Source organism: Oncorhynchus mykiss, chromosome 23, assembly GCF_057628025.1.
Source record: "Oncorhynchus mykiss isolate SJ-2025 chromosome 23, ASM5762802v1, whole genome shotgun sequence".
Classification (NCBI taxonomy): domain Eukaryota; kingdom Metazoa; phylum Chordata; class Actinopteri; order Salmoniformes; family Salmonidae; genus Oncorhynchus; species Oncorhynchus mykiss.
In genome coordinates this window covers 28,265,363-28,286,238 of record NC_143044.1, presented here as the reverse complement: position 1 = coordinate 28,286,238, position 20,876 = coordinate 28,265,363, and the positions used below count along the sequence as shown (strand labels likewise).

Below are 20,876 nucleotides of genomic sequence, written 5' to 3'. Positions count from 1 at the left end.
TTGTTGTTTTGCTGCCTGATGCACATATGCCTGCACTGTGTACCATTGACTAGAATTGTTGCTAGTTGACAATGAATGTGCAATTTTAGAGCACTATCCTTATCATCAAAATAAATGAAAAAATATCTGGGTTCTGCAGGCTTATTCATTACAACCTATCTCTGTCTGCCTGTGTCTGTGTGTCTGCCTGGCTCTGTCTGTCTGCCTGTCTGTAGGCTGTCTGCCTTGGCCCTGTGATAGGGTAAGGGGGCAGATGCATAACAAATACTTTGCCACAGCATTTGTTGGCACATCCAGACAGGGTGTGGCTGGTCAAAAAGCAATAGGGCATACCAGTCACATGTGGACTTCGATTGCAAAATTATAGAACTGCATTGCTGTTTGCAATCTGAACAAGAGTAGGACATTGACAGTTACCTTTGGGTGATTTCACAATCACCAACCTGTTCCCAGCATGGATTGTGACTATTTACTGTGGCATGAGGGTCTATCAACAAAGCATTATCTTGCTCAATGGTGAGCACAAACATGCTTGAAACTATGCAAACAATGCATGATATGACTTAAATATAATGCTCCATAAACTTTGGCTGTGCATTTATTGCATTTGAGTGATCATCAATCTTTGTTATACCCTCCAAATATCAATACCACTTCAAGGTTTTAGACTACTGAGTCATGGTCATATCATATTGTAGCGAAATTAGGGGGTTGCCCTGACCAGGATTCGAACCCATGTCCAGCGACTTTCAAGCCAACACCTTAGCTGTTAATGGGGTTGCTAGGTGTTAGGTTAAAGTAACTGTCCAGTGAAAATCTCACTTTTAAAATATCATATTCTGTTAACTCATACCCAAACAATGGAGTTGACTCATCCTATAGTCATATGTGGCCAAAGCATAATTTGGAGAGAAAAAAACACTTCAAAAACGTCACCTCAAACTGGTATCTCAAACAGATTGTTTAATTTAAAAATGCTTGCTATTTCCTCATGGAGGATGATGTCATCATCCTGAGGAGGATGAGCTGGCCAATCAGCAGTCTACTGACATTAATATTTTTAAGGCTGTGGCTGCAGAGCCCGACTTTTCCCAGACTAAAGCTTATGAGCATGTGCAGATCGCGTTCTATACTTTACACACAGTCGCTGCTCTAGCTATAGAGAAAAGGCAACTTATAAATGGTAGACTTACCAATTTAATAAAGTTAGATCAAAACTGAATCTATGTCTGCATGATCACATAATGATCGTATTCTACATAACTGAACCGAATATAATAGCATAGTTTAACATTACTGTAAGACAAAAACACCACTGCATTTTTCCCTCATGGGGCCAATACACAACAGCGTGCGCCACAAGGCAAAATACTTGATTATGCTACAGTTGGTTAACACCATCTGCTCTAAAATTCGCTCACTGTACATCATTCAAAACAACACTGTAGGCTACTTCTTAACAACACTGTATAACAAGAAGATCTAAATGCATATCCCCATGAAACTGATTGAGATCAAATGGTTGGTATGCAAATGCTGCATGAAAGTTTTACTGGTAAAACGTAAAGAATTATCATTCAGGATTGACAGTTGGAAATGTGAAGGGAAGACCACAACCATGTGTGTTAATAAGTAGAGGAAAAGAAACAGATGCGTAGAACGTGATCCGCACATGCGCAGTAGCTTCGGGACCTTTAGTCCGGGAAAAAGGGTTTGGGAAAAAAGGTCCGGGAAAGGTTGGATCAGCAGCCACTCCATATATTTTTAATGACCGCTATAAGGCCACACCACTATTGTTGGGGTACGCCCACACCATTCCAACACACAAAATCTGCTTTTTAACATACTTAATGGCCATTTATTGGAAGGAAAACTATTTCACTCATATTTGAATTAATTATAGGCCATATTTCATAGAAATCTGGAAAGACTGGACAGTTACTTAAAAGTCGCTACAATGCTTCGGCCCATATTATCTTTATTGTGACCTTAGTGTTAGGAGAAACCCACCACCTCAAACAAAGCATAACTAAACACTTGTTTTAGGAGATTGCCAAGCCCTCCCGCCACATACTTGGTGAGTCACCACTCTTACTCAACTTACTTTTTTTCTCGGTTACGTCAATAGCGTTGAATATTGGTAGTAACGTTCCCCATATACATTCCTACAAGACTACAACACCCAGAATTATGTCAGGAACAAGACAATAAAAATTGCATTGATGTGATGGGTTAATCTTTGCTTTCATACTTTCTTATGTGTGAATTGAAAAAGTTCCATAGTAATTTAGAATAATTATTAAAAAATTGTTCAATGGTAGTCTATTGCTATTACCATATATTGAATAATAAATTAAGACTCAATATATTTCTTGAGAACTTGAGGATACAGAGAAAAGGATCCAGCAGTAAATGTCCATGTTTACAAAAACTAAACATGATACATTTGGGAAAATAAACATTCAAATTGACATTGATGATATATTGTAAATAGGGCTACACAATTGTTTTATTTATTCTAGAGGTAATTGTAATATTGGCCATTTGAAACAATGTAATCATAACACAAAAGAGGTTCAGTAACTTCATGATACTCAGTTGTAACTTGAAAGCCCAAACTGAGCTAGATTTATCCAGAGTAAACTAAGAAAATGTAGACACCCAAAAGCACATATGCACCAACCTTCATCTTCTAGCACTACATCCTGTTCCCCCCCCCCCCCCCCCCCCCCCCCCCCCCCAGTAGCCTGAGTTTGGCATATGGTGAGGTTTAAGGGTTGTATCCTACAACTGAGATGATTGTTGATATAAACAATCGAGAATAATTCAGTTGCAGCAACATTATAACATGGTATATGTCAAATGTTTGTTTGATGCATGTGTCAACATGCAAAATGACAACATGGGCAATATCAAGAAATTGAATACATTTTAAGGCTTCAACTTTAACATTTGTCAGTGTTCATAAAATGTCAATCTGCAATAGCTTTTCGAATAACAGCGTACCAAGGCATGATGTGGTACAGAAGGCCAAACTATTGAAGGAAAAGTGGCGCTTAAAAACCATCCATTGCACCGATGTCAATGGGGATTACGCGCGCATTTTAAATTGGATACTTAATTGGTAATTCATTTAAGGAAACATATAATCGATGTAGCCTATACTTGTCAATTGAAAAATATAAAATAAATCGGCCTGGTGTTAATTGACCATGCAGATTTAATTTAGAATAGATAGCATAAATGACTATGGCTGCTGGATTTAGGCTATATTACCCAATAATATACCTACGGGTTTGCGTGTTGGGGTGACTTGTACTGAGTGATAGAAGTCTGGAAGGACTCTCTTCTTCACTTTTCGTTTTCTCACAGTTGTGGATGAGTCACTTTGATGCTCACTCTCGGGAATTTCGACAAGAGGCTTTTCCTCTGCAACTCGAGCGCGCGCCCTCCTGGCATGGAGCGGGCTGTGCCTGAAGCCCTGTAAAAACATGGCACATCATGTCCAAAAGGAGAGAGAAAAGTATGCTGAAATCGTTTAATATGCTTGAGACATATAACTATTTGGATGATCAATATATTATTATGAATCACACGGACACATATTACTATTAATGGATGAAACTGGGATTTTGTATAGCTACACAATCTAATAGTATAATCATGTAATTAAGTACACTGAACAAAAATATAAATGCAACATGTGAAGTGTTGGTCCCATGTTTCATGAGCTGAAATAAAATATCCCAGAAATGTTCCATTTGTACAAAATGCTTATTTCTCTTAAATTTTGTGCACACATTTGTTTACATCTCTGTTAGTGATCATTTATTCTTTGCCAAGACAATACATCCACCTGACAAGTGTGGCATATCAAGAAGCTGCATAATCATTACACAGGTGCACCTTGTGCTGGGGGACAATAAAAGGCCACTCTAAAATGTGCAGTTTTGACACACAACATAATGCCACAGATGTCTCAAGTTGAGGGAGTGTGCAATTGGCATGCTGACTGCAGGAATGTCCACCAGAACGGTTGCCAGAGAATTTAATGTTAATTTCTCTACCAGAAACATTGTTTTAGAGACCGCAAACCATGTGTAACCAAGCCAGCCCAGGACCTCCACATCCAGCTTCTTCACCTGCGGGATTGTCTGATACCAGCCACCCAGACAGCTGATGAAACTGTGGGTTTGCACAACTGAAGAATTTCTGCACAAACTGTCAGAAACCGTCTCAGGGAAGCTCATCTGCGTGCTTGTCATCATCACCAGGGTCTTGACCTGACTGCAGTCCGGCGCCGTAACCGACTTCAGTGGGCAAATGCTCACCTTCGATGTTGAAACCACGGATGAATCCCAGTTTCAACTGTACCGGGCAGATGGCAGACAGAGTGTATGGCGTTGTGTGGGTGAATGGTTTACTGATGTCAAACGTTGTGAACAGAGTGCCCCATGGTGGCGGTGGGGTTATGGTATGGGCAGGCATAAGCTATGGACAATGAACACAATTGGATTTTATCAATAGCAATTTCAATGCCCAGAGATACTGTAACGAGATCCAGAGGACCATTGTCGTGCCATTCATTCGGTGCCATTTCGTCATGTTTCTGCATGATAATGCACGGCCCCATGTCGCAAGGATCTGCACACAACTCCTGGAAGCTGCACATTTCCCAGTTCTTCCATGGCCTGCATGCTCACTAGACATGTCACCCATTGAGCATGTTTGGGATTCTCTGGATCAATGTGTATGACAGCATGTTCCAGTTCTCGCCAATATCTAGAAACTTCGAACAACCATTGAAGAGGAGTGGGACAACATTCCACAGGCCACAAATAACAGCCTGATCAACTCTATGAGAAGAAGATGTGTCACGCTGCATGAGGTAAATAGCAGTAACATCAGATACCGACTGGTATTCTGATCCATGCTCCTACCTTTTTTAAGGTACAGTATCTGTGACCAACAGATGCATATGTGTATTCCCAGTCATGTGAAATACATAAATTAGGGCCTAATGCATTTATTTCAATTGAATGATTTCCTTATATGGACTGTAACTCAGTAAAATCTTTGAAATTGTTGCATGTTGCGTTTATATTTTTGTTCAGTGTAGTTGGTTTTTTAATGTACAATTTGTTTTAGCCTATATAGGCATATTTTGTCATTTTTCATTACAACGTGGATTATTTTTTCAGAATTACAGTCAAACTGCAGAAAGTGCAGAATCAGTCACTTTATTTATTGATCACACATGCGCAATGCGCATAACACTATGTCTAACAATAACACACCAACAACTCCAAAAAGTATACCGGTAAAGTATAATAAAAGTAACACAGAGCACCATTATACTTCCTTCACAATATATAAATAAAAAATGGCTACTTACTGACCTTGACAGAAGTAATAGCCTAACCAATGATTGATTACCTCTGATCGAAAATGATGCGTCCGGAGACCAGCTTCTAGGACAAATGAAAATATTTTCTAACACTCGGATACCTTCAAACACACCACATATGAGGCCTGTTGTCTATGGCTACATTTAGGATATCATAATGATATCATAGGATACCATTAGACAAATTAATACTGTGTACGTTACAGTACACTTGTGAATAAGGTGGACAAGATACATTTGCACACTGACAGTAGGCTAATAGATGATTTCATCCTCAAGGCTATGCACATAGCAGTCTAAACTCTATAGGCTATGTTTTTCTGCTGAAAATAATGGCAATTCAAGTGTGTCAAGTCGCTAAGAATAGCACATGGTACAGTTTAGGTTATAACCTATTTAACAGGTTATCGTGTGAAAATGCTTGAACATATAACAGACATGCCACGCATTTGGTTTGGTGGATTAGCCGCACTGCTTAGAGATGCTGACGCCTCTACTCACCGCGACTCCTTGAGCGCCCTGAAAGCACGGATTTAATAGGATGTTTCCCGTTACGAACCCTCCGATGCCAGCAACAGAAAAAGAGAATTGTTGCAATAGTTCCCACCAATAGCAGCAACAATAACAAAACAACTTGAATACTATACGGTCTCAATAAAACCAAAAACGCCGCAGCAATCATTATAAAACGCGATGTAGGGCAGCGCCTTCTCCACACAGATATCCGGCTCCACGTATGCTGCCCTAAATGCTGAAAGCGAACCAATATATTGACACAGGATATAGTGAATTTCTCATCGCAGCCTGAAACATGGGCTAGGCTACAGACTATTCTACAGTTCTATTGATTTCAATAACGTATTTTAAAGCATCAATCCATGACTCAGCCGAAGAGCTTTTTACAACTCAAGCAGGGGGAGTAAGCATCATGCATCTCTGAGCTCAGCACAGCAAAGATGTTGCAGATGGAAGATATTTAAAGGTGGCAGCCCGGGAATCATGATCAGTCTCTATCATTAACCTGCTTAAATGTATAGTCTCCGATACATGATTAGAATACTGTAGGATGAAAAGGTATATTTAGGCTATAAGGCTAGGCTGTAATAACACATAGGCCAAGTATAGGCCCATTTGTCATGAAATTACTCTGCTAAATAGAAAATTGCTAGTAGGCCAGCTGGCTAAGATAAAGCACAGATGACGTTTTGACATTGAGTATTTGACATGGAATGAAAATTATGTTCAATAATTTATATTTTTACTAAAAGATCAAATGTGTATTTTTTTCCAAGAAAAATAATTGCCTTCATAATTCATTAATTAATTAATGACGAGGACGATTTATTTTTCCTCTTTTCCCCACAATGCGGCTGCAACCCCGCCGTGAGCCTTTCATTAGAACTTCATATCCCAGGAACACCCGCAGGAGATCAACAATCCCTTTTGCGCGAAAACGCAATTTTGTGAGTGTCTACTCGTGCTTATTATTTTCATAATTTACCTTAAAGATAATTAGCTAGCTAGTTACTATCGAACTAGTTGGCTAGTTACATTGTTTACCGAATATTTGCATACATTTAGAGATATAGCTACCGAACTGCTTGCTGTGCACTAACCCGCCAACTATCGTTAGCTAGCTAGCTAGCTAAATACAGTAAGCAAGATGTCTAACGTGTTTTCTTCGACATTTCAACTAGCTAGCTAAGTAGCTAGTCAGCATAAGTGTTGGAGCAGTCATTCACACTAGTACTATAAGGGATTATAGCTAACTAGTCTTGAACCCACACGCGATGGCAGATTGGAGTAGGCTTGCATGAAAACAAACAATTGTTAAATTGTAGCTAGATAGCGAACGTTAACATTGTAACAATGTAGCCATTTGTCATCAGCCCAGCCAGACATAATACTGAAGACGTTGATAGATAATAATTTTGACAACGTTGTTGATTATCTGTGCGATTTGGTTGAGTTGTCTGTTTTTTTAATGTAATTATTTTCTCCAGATAAAATCAATGTCCTCCCCAATTGGAGCAAATGATGATGAAGATGAGGTGGAGTTTGTGTCAGTAAGTGATTTGTCATTTGTAGGAACAAGGTTCAAAGGTTTCTCTACTAGCTATGTTGCCATTCACCTTTCCAGGAAAGTTAGGCGTAATAATTAACATTAAACATTTTCATCCAATGTATTAGTTTAAATTAAATTGACCATAACTTGGTTAGTGTGAGTCAGTATATTTTTATACAGCTGTCAAGAAAAAAAACAGACCTTTTAAGACAGTGTCCAAAAGAGTCGAGTGTTTGAATGACACAGTATCAGACAGTGTCTCATCCATTTAACTATCTCGTTTTAGGAGGCTCCACTCAGACCTGTACTGGAATGTATTGATTTACTGAGTGATGGGGAATACGATGGAAGTTTACCCACAGCCGAGACAGTGAGTGTGTCAAGTGAAAGATAATACATTTAATACAAACTGTAATGACATGGAAAGGTGGTTGGAAGACCAGTTCAAAAAAAGTTACATGTTATTGTTATGTATGTAATATGTTTTTGTGTACCTTTTTTGTATTATTGTTAAGATTGAAGATGAGATTGACCGACAGAAAGCTCAGGTCACCTCCACTTTGGACAGATTAGCTCGCCAAGTGGCTGTGGCGAATAAGGAAAGAGTAGAGAAGTGTAAAGCCTTCAAGGTAAGGACAAAATTTAAAACTTGTATGATCATATTAGCCATTGCAGCTTGTTGTGTATTTGTCTTTTGTGGGTGCTATTGTCTCTTTTCACAGTTCTTCATATTGGTCATGTCAATGCTTGCCTTATTTCAGGAGAAGCAAATCTCACAAAAGGCTCATGGACGGCAGGAGCTGGCATTTAGTCCCAATGGTAACGCATATGACGCCAAGCACTGTGTGGATATGTGGTTAAAGATGCCAGGTAATGTATTCTAGTTAGCCTTGGAAGTTTTTTAAATATTTTTAACTTCAGATCTGGGCCTGTGTTCAAAACTGATCCTAGATCAGCACTCTTAAACTGAGATGCTTTGTGAACACGGCACAGGAGTCAGCGCTACAGGCACACATGAAATGTAATTTAATTTGGTAGAAAAGCAGGATCTCAGTCTTACCATTGTCTGTTCTTAGGTGTGAAACCTGGGGTCATCAATACTGGAGCTAGCTGGAGACGCAGACAGGTCCCCTTTCCCACCAGTAGCTCATCCACACATACCTGTCCAGTGATCAACTGTGGTCGGGTTTACGACAACGTACCTCTCCTAGAAGGTCACTTGAAAAGGTTAAATTATGAGATTTATATTTCTATATCCATTAATCATAATAAACAACCTACTTTTAATTTAGCCCTGAGAACCTTTTTTTCTGTCTGCAGGTTTGACCACTCTCCTTGTGACCCGACCATCTACCTGAAAGGAAGCTCAACCGAGCTGTTTGCTTGCGTTGCTTGTGGTCTTAATTTTGAAACCAAAGAAGCTTGGAAGGTGCATCAGCAGTCAAAGGTTGGTTATGCCTGTAAAATCAACTACTGTTAGAAATGGCTGCACTTTCAATTGTGTTCAGTCACCGCTGTCATTCAAATGTGCTCTATGCAGTAATTATACCTACCAATAGCCCTAAAGTAAAGGAATCAAATACCATTAGGGACAAATTGAATTTCTGAATGCCGTTTTGGTAGTCCGGTCGACCACCTTCACACAGTGGTGCCTTCCTGTTTGGTTCTCAGTAGGAGGTTGAAAACATAAACAGTGTAACAATACTTCACATTCCTGCAACATATTTTGTTATTGGATGGAGGACCTCAAAATGATCACTAAGAAAATAGTGTTGACATCTATCACTACCAAAGCAGTAGAGAGCAGCATTTAGCTGTGACCCAAATAAAAAATTGAATGTTATTTTATTTGTCACGTGCTTTGTAAACAGGTGTAGACTAACAGTGAAAATACTTACGGGTCCTTTTCCAGCAATGCAGAGAAAAATATCAAATGTGTGTGCATATAGTCAGTACAAGAGAGTTGGTGCAAAAAAGGGTCAATGCCGGTAGTCCGGGTAGCCATTTGATGAGCTATTTAGCAGCCTTGTTTAGCAGTCTTATGGTTGGGGTAGAAGTTGTTCAGGGTTTTGTTGGTTCCAGACTGTGCACTGGTCTTGCTAGCCTTGCGGTAGCAAAGAGAAACAGCCCATTGTCAATTTTTTGCGACTTCCTCTGGGGCGGTGGGGGGGGTCCGAATCCGATTATTGGGGTGGACAACTTACTAATATATCTGCCGAAATACTGTTTTACAGCGAGGAACTGAAAAACAGTAATTTTTCCCACATTACATTTTCATAAATTGCCATCCAAAAGAGCAATTGTCCAATAACTATGCTTCAAATGTTGATTTCATACATTGTGACAAAAATATGAAAGCAACAATTTAAAAGATTTAACTGTGTTACAGTTCATATAAGGAAATCAGTCATTTGAAATAATTTAATGAGGCCCTATTCTATGGATTTCACATGACTGGGCAGGGGTGCAGCCATGGGTGGGCCTTGGAGGGCATTTTCACTTAGGGGTGTACTCACTTTTGTTGCCAGCGGTTTAGACATTAATGGCTGTGTTGAGTTATTTTGAGGGGACAGCAAATTTACACTGTTATACAAGCTGTACACTCACTACTTTACATTGTAGCAAAGTGTCATTTCTTCAGTGTTGTCACATGAAAAGATATACTAAAATATTTACAAAAATGTGAGGGGTGTACTCACTTTTGTGATATACTGTATATCCATGACCTTGTTCAGCCACGACTCTGAGAAATTAGATAGTCTCAAACTAGTTTGTTCTTCAGTGATTGCCATACAATTTTGTCTCTTAAACTAAAATAGGGATATTAAAGTATTAATTTATTTTCAACCACAGATGTTGGGTACAGATTTCAATCCGGACAAAGTCTTACATTTGTACTGTGTGTAACAACTCTCTATTCTTATTTTCTTAAGCTGTCCTTCCCTGATGAAGACCATAACCACACTCAGACCTGCCAGCCGATCGTGTGCTTCGCCTGCCCTGCCTGCTATCTCCTCTTTTACATCAGGGACGAGTGCCTCCAGCATATGTCGGCCAAAAACCACTTCTCTCAGTCCATCGTCATGAGTGGTAAGCCTCAACTGCCTGTTCCACTGTAAATCATCTTTAGTCATATATATATATATATATATATATATATATATATATATATATATATATATATATATATATATATATATATATATATATATATATACAGTGAGGGGGGAAAAAGTATTTGATCCCCTGCTGATTTTGTACGTTTGCCCACTGACAAAGAAATTATCAGTCTATAATTTTAATGGTAGGTTTATTTGAACAGTGAGAGACAGAATAACAACAACAAAATCTAGAAAAACGCATGTCAAAAATGTTAGAAATTGATTTGCATTTTGATGAGGGAAATAAGTATTTGACCCCCTCTCAATCAGAAAGATTTCTGGCTCCCAGGTGTCTTTCATAAAGGTAATGAGCTGAGATTAGGAGCACACTCTTAAAGGGAGTGCTCCTAATCTCAGTTCGTTACCTGTATAAAAGACACCTGTCCACAGAAGCAATCAATCAATCAGATTCCAAACTCTCCACCATGGCCAAGACCAAAGAGCTCTCCAAGGATGTCAGGGACAAGATTGTAGACCTACACAAGGCTGGAATGGGCTACAAGACCATCGCCAAGCAGCTTGGTGAGAAGGTGACAACAGTTGATGCGATTATTCGCACATGGAAGAAACACAAAATAACTTTCAATCTCCCTCGGCCTGGTGCTCCATGCAAGATCTCACCTCGTGGAGTTGCAATGATCATGAGAACGGTGAGGAATCAACCCAGAACTACACGGGAGGATCTTGTCAATGATCTCAAGGCAGCTGGGACCATAGTCACCAAGAAAACAATTGGTAACATACTACGCCGTGAAGGACTGAAATCCTGCAGCACCGCAAGGTCCCCCTGCTCAAGAAAGCACATATACATGCCCGTCTGAAGTTTGCCCATGAACATCTGAATGATTCAGAGGACAACTGGGTGGAAGTGTTGTGGTCAGATGAGACCAAAATGGAGCTCTTTGGCATCAACTCAACTCGCCGTGTTTAGAGGAGGAGAAATGCTGCCTATGACCCCAAGAACACCATCCCCACCATCAAACATGGAGGTGGAAACATTATGCTTTGAGGGTGTTTTTCTGCTAAGGGGACAGGACAAATTCACTGCATCAAAGGGACGATGGACGGGGCCATGTACCGTCAAATATTGGGTGAGAACCTCCTTCCCTCAGCCAGGGCATTGAAAATGGGTCGTGGATGGGTATTCCAGCATGACAATGACCCAAAACACACGGCCAAAGCAACAAAGGAGTGGCTCAAGAAGAAGCACCTTAAGGTCCTGGAGTGGCCTAGCCAGTCTCCAGACCTTAATCCTATAGAAAATCTGTGGAAGGAGCTGAAGGTTCGAGTTGCCAAACGTCAGCCTCGAAACCTTAATGACTTGGAGAAGATCTGCAAAGAGGAGTGGGACAAAATCCCTCCTGAGATGTGTGCAAACCTGGTGGCCAACTACAAGGAATGTCTGACCTCCGATTGCCAACAAGGGTTTTGCCACCAAGTACTAAGTCATGTTTTGCAGAGGGGTCAAATACTTATTTCCCTCATTAAAATTCAAATCAATTTATAACATTTTTGACGTGCGCTTTTCAGGATTTTTTTGTTATTCTGTCTCTCACTGTTCAAATAAACCTACCATTAAAATTATAGACTGATCATAACTTTGTCAGTGTGCAAACGTACAAATTCAGCAGGGGATCAAATACTTTTTTCCCTCACTGTGTGTGTGTGTATATATATATATATATATATACATACATACATACATACATACATATTTTTACAAGGATATTAATCGGTGTCAACGCTAGATATTACGTACCGGGTAATTTGTATTTAGGCAGGAAGAGCAAATATTTGGGGCATATGGACTTTTTTAATGTTATTTTTTTAATGCAGTTTGTCATTTCTATAGAGCAAATATTTTATGTGAATGAATAGTGCTTGGTGATAACAGCCAATACACTGCTATAAAATACCATTTTATTTGTCACATGCACCAATTACAACCTTACCATGAAATGCATTTCATTTCACTTAACCAACAATGCAGCGCAATAAATGGTTATTTCTTTGTATCTTCTATTGAAACGTTTAACCAGATATTTTGTTCTCTTTCTGGATAAAAGAAACTAAAGGGACAGCATTGCCAGTTCCTTTCCCACGATATGCAAAGAATCGTCTCATTGCTTTGTGTAAGGAAGTTTCATTCAGCGTGAGATGTACGACATGCCAGAAGGGGCTTAACTCACACATGGAAGCACAGGCCCACTTCAAGTAAGTTTATACCAGTATGTGTTATTAGTATACTTTTAAAGTCAGAATGGTGTTAATGTACATGCAATTACATGGTTGTTAAATAGGCAGTGTAGGTACATATTGTTACACACTGATTTATTGTCTTATACACAGACAAACAAAAATAACCATGGACATACATATTTAACACATCATTGATTTATAGAGAGTGGCACCCTCTTTCCAATAGCTAAAAATACGAAGCTTCTGCACATGTGCGGGATTCCCTACTTTACACAGTCTCTGCTCTACTTGTTTGGCTGCCCAGAAAACAGGCTACTCTGGTGAATTTCAGTGATGAATGGTGCTCGCTTAATAAAGTTCGATCAAAGCTGAATCAATGTCTGCAAGAGCCTTTGGCACCGCAGCCTCGGCCTTGATTATAACCCTCACTTCCATCATATGGATAATAGGGCTTTGACGATACCAGTATTGCAATATTCTTCGCATGGCAAAAATGGAAATATGTAATATATTGTGTGCTATAGCTTGGAAAATAAATAAATGTGACTCTGGATCACAACATAATGATGTTTGTTTCCAAAATTCGGGCTGTTTTCCTAAAGAAGTTTTGTTGCCTTGCCACAATACTAATGAGTATCGCAATATTGGTTTCGTTCCGGCCCTAATGGATAGATCTCATTTGTAATTTCGTTAATGTTATCTCTGCTTGTTGTTTGTTCCCTTCTTCTTCAGTGTGCAGTGCAGACAGGGCACTGCCAAGGCTGAGGCAGAGAAAACAGTGGTGCAGGTCATGAAACAACTACAAGTGCTGGGCCAGTGCGCTGTGTGTTGCAAACTGTTCCTCAACCAAGGTGATGTTGAGAGGCATAAAGAATTGAGTCGGCACAATACTGAGGTCAACTGCACAATGGAAAAGGCAATTCTGCTCTACAGCAATTTCTATGAAATCCAACACGCCAAGAGGGCTGCAGCGACTTCACGGCCCAAACAGTCAAAAGGTCCTGTAACCCCCTCTCAGAAGAGGGACAAGGAGAGCGGTGATTCTGTTGGATCCCCAGCCAAGCGCCAGAGATGCGGGGGAGCTTTGAATGGCAGCGCTGGGCCCTCAAGGAGTTGCTTGATAGTGGCATGGTTTTGTGAGTGTGGCCAGCGCTTTTCAGAGGAGGCCATGGCCAGCAAGCACCTTTTTGCTGCCAATCATATCTTCCATCAATGTGGCGTGTGTGGAAAGCATATGGGCGAGTCGTCCATCACTCGCCTGCACATGAGCCGTTTTCACGGCGGTGCCCACCTCTCAAACTTCCTCTTTCACTGCCGGCTGTGCAAGGTTGACATGCCGCGTCACGAGGACATCCTGTTGCATGTGTCAGAGACCCACAGTGGACACACTTACTTCAGGGAGAGAGCGGTATCGGACGAGGAGCCTGCTCCCATTCCCTATGCCAAACCCTCCACCAGTGGCAGACCCAGCGCCCTCACTGATATCAGGACTAGAACTACAACTCCAACACCTTCTCCCAAACAGGATGAAAGGTGGATTTGCAGGATGTGTGAAGACATCTTTAACTCGGAGCGAGCTGTGCACAAGCACTGCAGAGATGTGAGCAACCACAGTTTCCAGAGATTTTCCTGTGGCCACTGCCCACAGAAGTACTTCAAGGAGGCCACAGTACGCAGGCACTGTGTGAATGAACACAGCAACCAAATAGTGACGCGGTACTTCTGCGGGCTCTGTGACAGCATGGAGTATGACACTGAGGGGGAGTTCCAAGAGCACTATAGGGGCCTTCACAGTAAGGACTACTACCGCATGGATGAGCCTGAGGTTGATAGACCCATTGAGGCCGAAAACTCCAACTCCAGTCCATTGGCAACAGCCAGTGAAAGGCATGAATGTCTGTGTCCATGCATGTCATCAGAAAAGGACAAAGATGAAAGGAAGGCTACCTTCACACGATGCATGAAGAGGCTATCCAGTGAAGACGAATGCAGCTACGTGTGTGTACCATGCGACGTCCAGGTGTCCTCCTTTGCCCAGATAAAGACTCATGTCCACGCTCAACACAAAGCCTTGGGCCTAGAGAATACCTTTGACGTGGTGTGTGGATCCTGTCAGGAGAGTCATAAGGACGTTCCCAGTTTCCATAACCACTACCACTCCCAGCACTGCCCTCTGGAGCCTTGCTCGAGCTCCAGGGATGGAGGTGAGAGTCGTATGGGGAAGGCAGCAGCTTCCTCCGCTGTTAAGACACTGGTTGCTATGGAGATCAAACCAGAAGTGAATGGCAAGTCTGCTTTGGACTATCTTCCATGATTAATTTCCACTGCACTGACCTTCCTGCTCTTAGAAAACTGATTTGATTTATTCTGATTTGATTTTTATTTTATAGAGGAGGAGTTTGAAGATGTGAAACATGCCATTGCTATGAACTTGGATGAGGTCAGAGATGACACTGAAGCTCATGGAGGTGATGATTATTTTCTTGTCTTCCCATCTGTTCAGTGATTTGGTAAATTACATCTGCCATAGCCATTTTATAGCTATAGAAGGTTTCTTGGAAATGTTGGGGTTTTTAAACAGAGAATCTCTTGTTTTTTGTAAATTTCTTGTTTCAGGTGAATCTGATGAGGCGATGAAGCGTGCCTTGGCTTTAAGTGTGGAAGAAGCAAGAGAGCCAACTGACTTTGATATTGGTGTGTAACACCTTTACTTATCTTTGTTTATTTGAGGATCTTTTCATTAGTTACATTTGCTTTAACCGTTTGCATGATGCCTTGTTTGAATGTCCAGAAAGGTTCTGTCTGTCAGCTTTGAAGCTGTTGCCCAGGCCATGTAGGTGTAGCAAAATAAAAACAAGATGATACCTTTCTTTTTTACCAGCATTACATGCTTGAAGAATAACCTCGGTGTGAGTATGTCTAATCAAATCATAGTAACATTAAATGCACACTGGGACATTCAGATAGTTGGTGGTTTGTAGTTGCTGTAGAGAACTGTGTGAACACTTTTTGGATGGTTTTGAGATTGTCACAACACTAGACACTGACCAAGTTATGTGCTGCAGCATGTCTTATTGAAGTTGACATTATTTGATATTTTTTTCTGTTTCCCCTTCCTTCCCAACGTATCTTCACAGAGATGGAGGAAGCGCTCAAAAGAAGCCTTTTGGAATACTGATCAGCGAATGTTATTTTCTGGGAACCTGTCATTCATTTGGTTTATGGCATTTTATATTTTATGTGTAACATATCAGCTACTTTCAACAACACTTGAAGACCGGGTTGGACCGATGTGATTACACAGTAATAACAACATTATTTGTGAACTATAAAGATTGAGGCATACCATGTATGCATCTTTATCACATGTTCAGAGCTTTTTATTTTATTTAATAAAGATGTTAATTATTTTCTCTTTCTTTAATGCCAAAATTTCAATCATTGTCTGTCAGTATATTGTCAAATAAATTAGCGATGGTTCCCTCCCAAAAAATGTAGCATACTTTTGTGGCACAGTCGATGCCACGCATTGCAACAGGCCAGGAGGTGGAGGGTTCGCCGACCACCACTGACGAGCTAACTCCCTGCCTGTTTCATTACATTACAGATCAAAGCCGTCTGCAGACAATGTTCAGCTAGGTAGAAATCAGATGTTCAACATTTTGATGCTATATATAATGTTCCACTTACCGGTATCTGTGCCAATGGACCACACAACCAAAAAGCGAAGCAAACTGACTTTGTCGCTTTAATATCAGGGTTTGCATTTTCAACAACACAATGAAATAGACTGTCAATCTCAACAAACAGAAAATGGGCCTACAATCCTCCTTACCTTGTAGGTCAACTCAGCACCGAAGGCTTGGCTTGACAATATCTTAATGTCATTACACTTTTCTGTATTTTGTAACATGTCTCTCCATCAAATAGCCTCTGCACATTTCTGATGCTGAAATTATATTTTGGACAAACGTGCGTAGCTAGCCTACTGGAAACGAAGTAGCCTAATCAGAGCCAAACATTGTGACTGGTTGTATTTATGCCACACATAAAGCATGCTTTCTACTGTGGCTTTCTAGACCTTACAAACTGGAAAGTAGACCCACAACTGATCCAAATGGAATGAAACATTTAAATCACAGGGTTATTGTGCTGAGTATTCACTTGAAAAAAACAATGTGATTATTCTTGTCAAAGGCGATATGCTCCTTTACAAGAATGTAAACAAATTTGTGCACAACCTTTTAGAGAAATACGCTTTTTGTGCGTATTGAACATTTCTGGAATCTTTTATTTCAGCTCCTGTAACATGGGACCAACACTTTACATGTTGCGTTTATATTTTTGTTCAGTATATATTCAAATCACAGGTAGCCTTTGCAAATTTGAGCAAATTAGCTCATTATGTTATACAGTGAACAGCGCGAAGTTAAATTCAATGTGTTGTATTGAGTGGAAGTGTATCAGTGACGTGTTTTATGTGAAGCGCATAACATTTTTTTATTTAATATATATTTTTAAGCGCATAACATTTAGAAAACGTGTCGGGGGACGGGGCGAACGGCCAATCTGAATTGTTTTGCGACGCTACTCTGTATAGTGATACTTGGCCTGGTATCGTATCATTAGTAAAATGTTGGTATCATGACAACACTAGCCTTTTGTTTTATTGGTTTTTACTTTCCTAAAACAAGAATTGTCTACCTCAAAGTTCAGCGGTCATTGATTTGAGCACAAAATGCATATACTGTGCCTTCGGAAAGTATTCAGATCCCTTGACTTTTCCAGATTTTTACAATCTACACACAATACCCCATCATGTCAAAGCAAAACATTTGTATTTATTTTTTGGAAAATGTGTTCAAGTTTTAAAAAAAATATGTATATGAATAAGTATTCCCGACTCGAAGTTGAGCTCAGGTGCATCCTGTTTCCATTGATCATCTTTGAGATGTTTCAACAACTTGATTGGAGTCCACATGTGGTAAATTCAATTGATTGGACATGATTTGGAAAGGCACACACCTGTATATATAAGGTCCCACAGTTGAGCAAAAACCAAGCCATGGGGTCAAAATAATTGTCTGTATAAGCTCCAAGACAGGATTGTGTCAAGGCACAGATCTGGGGAAGGGTACCAAAAAATCTCTGCAGCATTAAAGGTCCCCAAGAACACTGTGTCCTCCATCATTCTTAAATGGAAGAAGTTTGGAACCAACAAGAATCTTCCTAGAGCTGGCTGTCCGGCCAAATTGAGCAATTGGTGGAGAAGAGCCTTGGTCAGGGAGGTGACCGAGAACCCAATGGTCACTCTGACAGAGCTCTAGAGTTCCTCTGTGGAGATGGGGGAAACTTACAGAAAGATGACCATCTCTGCAGCACTCCGCCAATCAGGCATTTATGATAGAGTGGCCAGATGGAAGCAACTCCTCAGTAAAAGGCACGACAGCCCGCTTGGAGTTTGCCAAAAGGCACCTAAAGGCTCAGACCATGAGAAACAAGATTCTCTGGTCTGATGAAAGCACAATTGATCTCTTTGGCCTGAATGCCAAGCGTCACGTCTGGAGAAAACCTGGTACCATCCCAGGGTGAAGTATGATGGTGGCAGCATCATGCTGTGGGGAGGTTTTTCAGCGGCAGGGAGACTAGTTAGGATCGAGGGAAAGATGAAGGGAGCAAAGTATAGACTGGTGGAAAAAGTACTCAATTATCATACTTGAGTAAAGATACCTTAATAGAAAATGACTCATAAAAATCAAAGTCACCCAGACAAATACTTGAATAAAAGTCTAAAAGTATTTGGTTTTAAATATACTTAAGTATCAACAATAAATGGAATTGTTAAAACGTACTGAAGTATCAATTGTGAAAGTATAAATAATTTCAAACCAGACAGCACAATTGTCTTGTTTATTTTTATTGACGGTGAGCCAGGGGCACACTCCAACACTCAGACATCATTTACAAACTAAGCATTTGTGTTTAGTGAGTCTGCCAGATCAGAGGCCGTAGGGATGACTAGGGATGTTCTCTTGATAAGTGTGTGAATTGGACCATTTTCCTGTCAAAATGTAATGGGTACTTTTGGGTGTACATTACAGTACTGAGTACAGAGAGAATCTTGATGAAAACCTGATCCAGAGCACTCAGGACCTCAGACTGGGGCGAAGGTTCACCTTCCAACAGGACAATGATCTTAAGCACACAGCCAAGACAACGCAGGAGTGGCTTCGGGACAAGTCTCTGAATGTCCTTGAGTGGCCCAGCCAGAGCCTGTACTTGAACCCGATCGAACATCTCTGGAGAGACCTGAAAATAGCTATGCAGCAACGCTCCCCATCCAACCTGACAGAGCTTGGGAGGATCTGCAGAAAAGAAGGGGAGAAACTCCCTAAATGCCAAGCGTCATACCCAAGAAGACTCAATACTGTAATCACTGCCAAAGGTGCTTCAACAAAATACTGAGTGAAGGGTCTGAATACTTATGTAAATGTGATATCTGTGTTTTATTTTTTTTATTAGCAAAATGTCAACATCTGTTTTTGCTTTGTCATTGATGTGTAGATTGATGGGGGGAAAAAACGATTTAATCAATTTTAGTATAATGCTGTAAAGTAACAATGTGGAAAAAGTAAAGTGGTCTGAATACTTTCCGAAGGCACTGTAGGTCTTAAAAATAAATATAAAGGAAGACGCCTATAGACCTATCTTAGTTGTTTTTTAACCCCTTTTTCGTGATTTCCAATTGGTAGTTACAGTCTTGTTCCATCGCTGCAACTCCCGTGCGGACTCGGCAGAGCTGAAGGTCAAGAGCCATGCGTCCTCAGAAACACGGCCCTGCCAAGCCGCACTGCCCGCCACATGGAGTCACTAGAGCGTGATGGGACATGGACATCCCGGCCGGCCAAACCCTCCCCTAAACCGGACAGAGCTGGGACAAATGTGCACCATTTCATGGGTCTGCCAGTCATGGTCGGCTAGTAAGCAATTAAGGTCACAGTTATGAAAACTTAGGACACTATAAAGAGGCCTTTCTACTGACTCTGAAAAACAGAAAAAGAAAGATGCCCAGGGTCCCTGCTCATCTGCGTGAATGTGGCTTAGGCATGATGTAAAGAGGCATGAGGACTGTTGATGTGGCCAAGGCAATACATTTCAATGTCCGTACTGTGTGACGCCTAAGACAGCGCTACAAGGAGACAGGACGGACAGCTGATCGTCCTCGCAGTGGCAGACCACGTGTAACAACACCTACACAGGATCAGTACATCCGAACAGGGTTGTACTGGGACAGGTACAGGACGGCAACAACAACTGCTCGAGTTACACCAGGAACGCACAATCCCTCGATCAGTGCTCAGACTGTCCGCAATAGGCTGAGAGAGGCTGGACTGAGGGTTTGTAGGCCTACTGTAAAGTAGGTCCTCACCAGACATCACATGCAACAATGTCGCTTATGGGCACAAACCCACCGTCGCTGGACCAGACAGGACTGGCAAAAAGCGCTCTTCACTGATGGATTGGTGTTTATCGTCGAAGGAATGAGCGTTACACCGATACTTGTACTCTGGAGTGGGATCGATTTGGAGGTGGAGGGCGAATCTCAATCCCATTGAGCACGTCTGGGACCTGTTGGATCGGAGGGTGAGGCTAGGGCCATTCCCCCCAGAAATGTCCGGGAACTTGCAGGTGCCTTGGTGGAAGAGTGGGGTAACATATCTCACAGCAAGAACTGGCAAATCTGTTGCAGTCCATAAGGAGGAGATGCACTGCAATACTTAATGCAGCTGATGGCCACACCAGATACTGACTGTTACTTTTGATTTTGACCCCCCCCCCCCCCCCCCCCCCTCCCTCTCCCCCTTGTTCCGGGACACATTATTCAATTTCTGTTAGTCACATGTCTGTGGAACTTGTTCAGTTTATGTCTCAGTTGTTAAATCTTATGTTCATACAAATATTTACACATGTTAAGTTTGCTGAAAATAAACGCATTTGACAGTGAGAGGACGTTTCTTTTTTTGCTGAGTTTAGTTAGCTAGCG

At 41.0% G+C, this 20,876-nt stretch overlaps 2 protein-coding genes across 9 annotated transcripts in view; one reads left to right on the top strand and one right to left on the bottom strand.

The window, feature by feature from the left end:
- Positions 1-6,146, bottom strand: part of LOC110502687 (dystonin) — a 197,974-nt gene extending 191,828 nt beyond the window's left edge. For all 5 annotated transcript variants that reach the window (XR_016491040.1, XM_090217231.1, XM_090217232.1 and 2 more), the window contains exons 1-3: positions 5,909-6,146; positions 5,437-5,471; positions 3,293-3,481 (exon numbers count right to left, since the gene is read on the bottom strand). Coding sequence is in view for 4 of the 5 variants with exons in the window: in XM_090217231.1 (XP_090073357.1) it covers positions 3,293-3,481; positions 5,437-5,471; positions 5,909-6,089 (405 nt within the window). In the remaining variant the exon portion in view is untranslated. The remainder of the gene's footprint in view (positions 1-3,292; positions 3,482-5,436; positions 5,472-5,908) is intronic.
- Positions 6,147-6,610: 464 nt separating this feature from the next.
- Positions 6,611-16,251, top strand: LOC110502689 (E3 SUMO-protein ligase ZNF451). Of its 4 annotated transcripts, none has more exons than XM_021580920.3 (14): positions 6,611-6,870; positions 7,411-7,473; positions 7,759-7,842; positions 7,988-8,101; positions 8,234-8,342; positions 8,549-8,699; positions 8,793-8,919; positions 10,406-10,562; positions 12,700-12,847; positions 13,565-15,117; positions 15,223-15,300; positions 15,449-15,526; positions 15,714-15,741; positions 15,970-16,251. In XM_021580920.3, exons 1-13 carry the CDS (start codon positions 6,772-6,774, stop codon positions 15,725-15,727), a joined length of 2,775 nt encoding a protein of 924 aa, XP_021436595.3. In that variant the 5' UTR covers positions 6,611-6,771; the 3' UTR covers positions 15,728-15,741; positions 15,970-16,251. The 4 variants fall into 4 exon arrangements, with proteins under 4 accessions (XP_021436595.3, XP_021436594.3, XP_090073364.1 ...); XM_090217238.1 differs by having other exon boundaries at positions 6,832-7,061; XM_021580919.3 differs by lacking the exon at positions 15,714-15,741 and having other exon boundaries at positions 6,753-6,870.
- Positions 16,252-20,876: the final 4,625 nt, after the last annotated feature.

Excerpts from the sequence above, each read along its gene's own strand:
- LOC110502689 (XM_021580919.3), top strand. The coding sequence starts at position 6,772 with ATGCGGCTGCAACCCCGCCGTGAGCCTTTCATTAGAACTTCATATCCC. Across the intron at positions 8,700-8,792 it reads CTAGAAGGTCACTTGAAAAG|GTTTGACCACTCTCCTTGTG; the intron begins GTTAAATTATGA and ends TTCTGTCTGCAG. Across the intron at positions 15,118-15,222 it reads GATCAAACCAGAAGTGAATG|AGGAGGAGTTTGAAGATGTG; the intron begins GCAAGTCTGCTT and ends TTTATTTTATAG.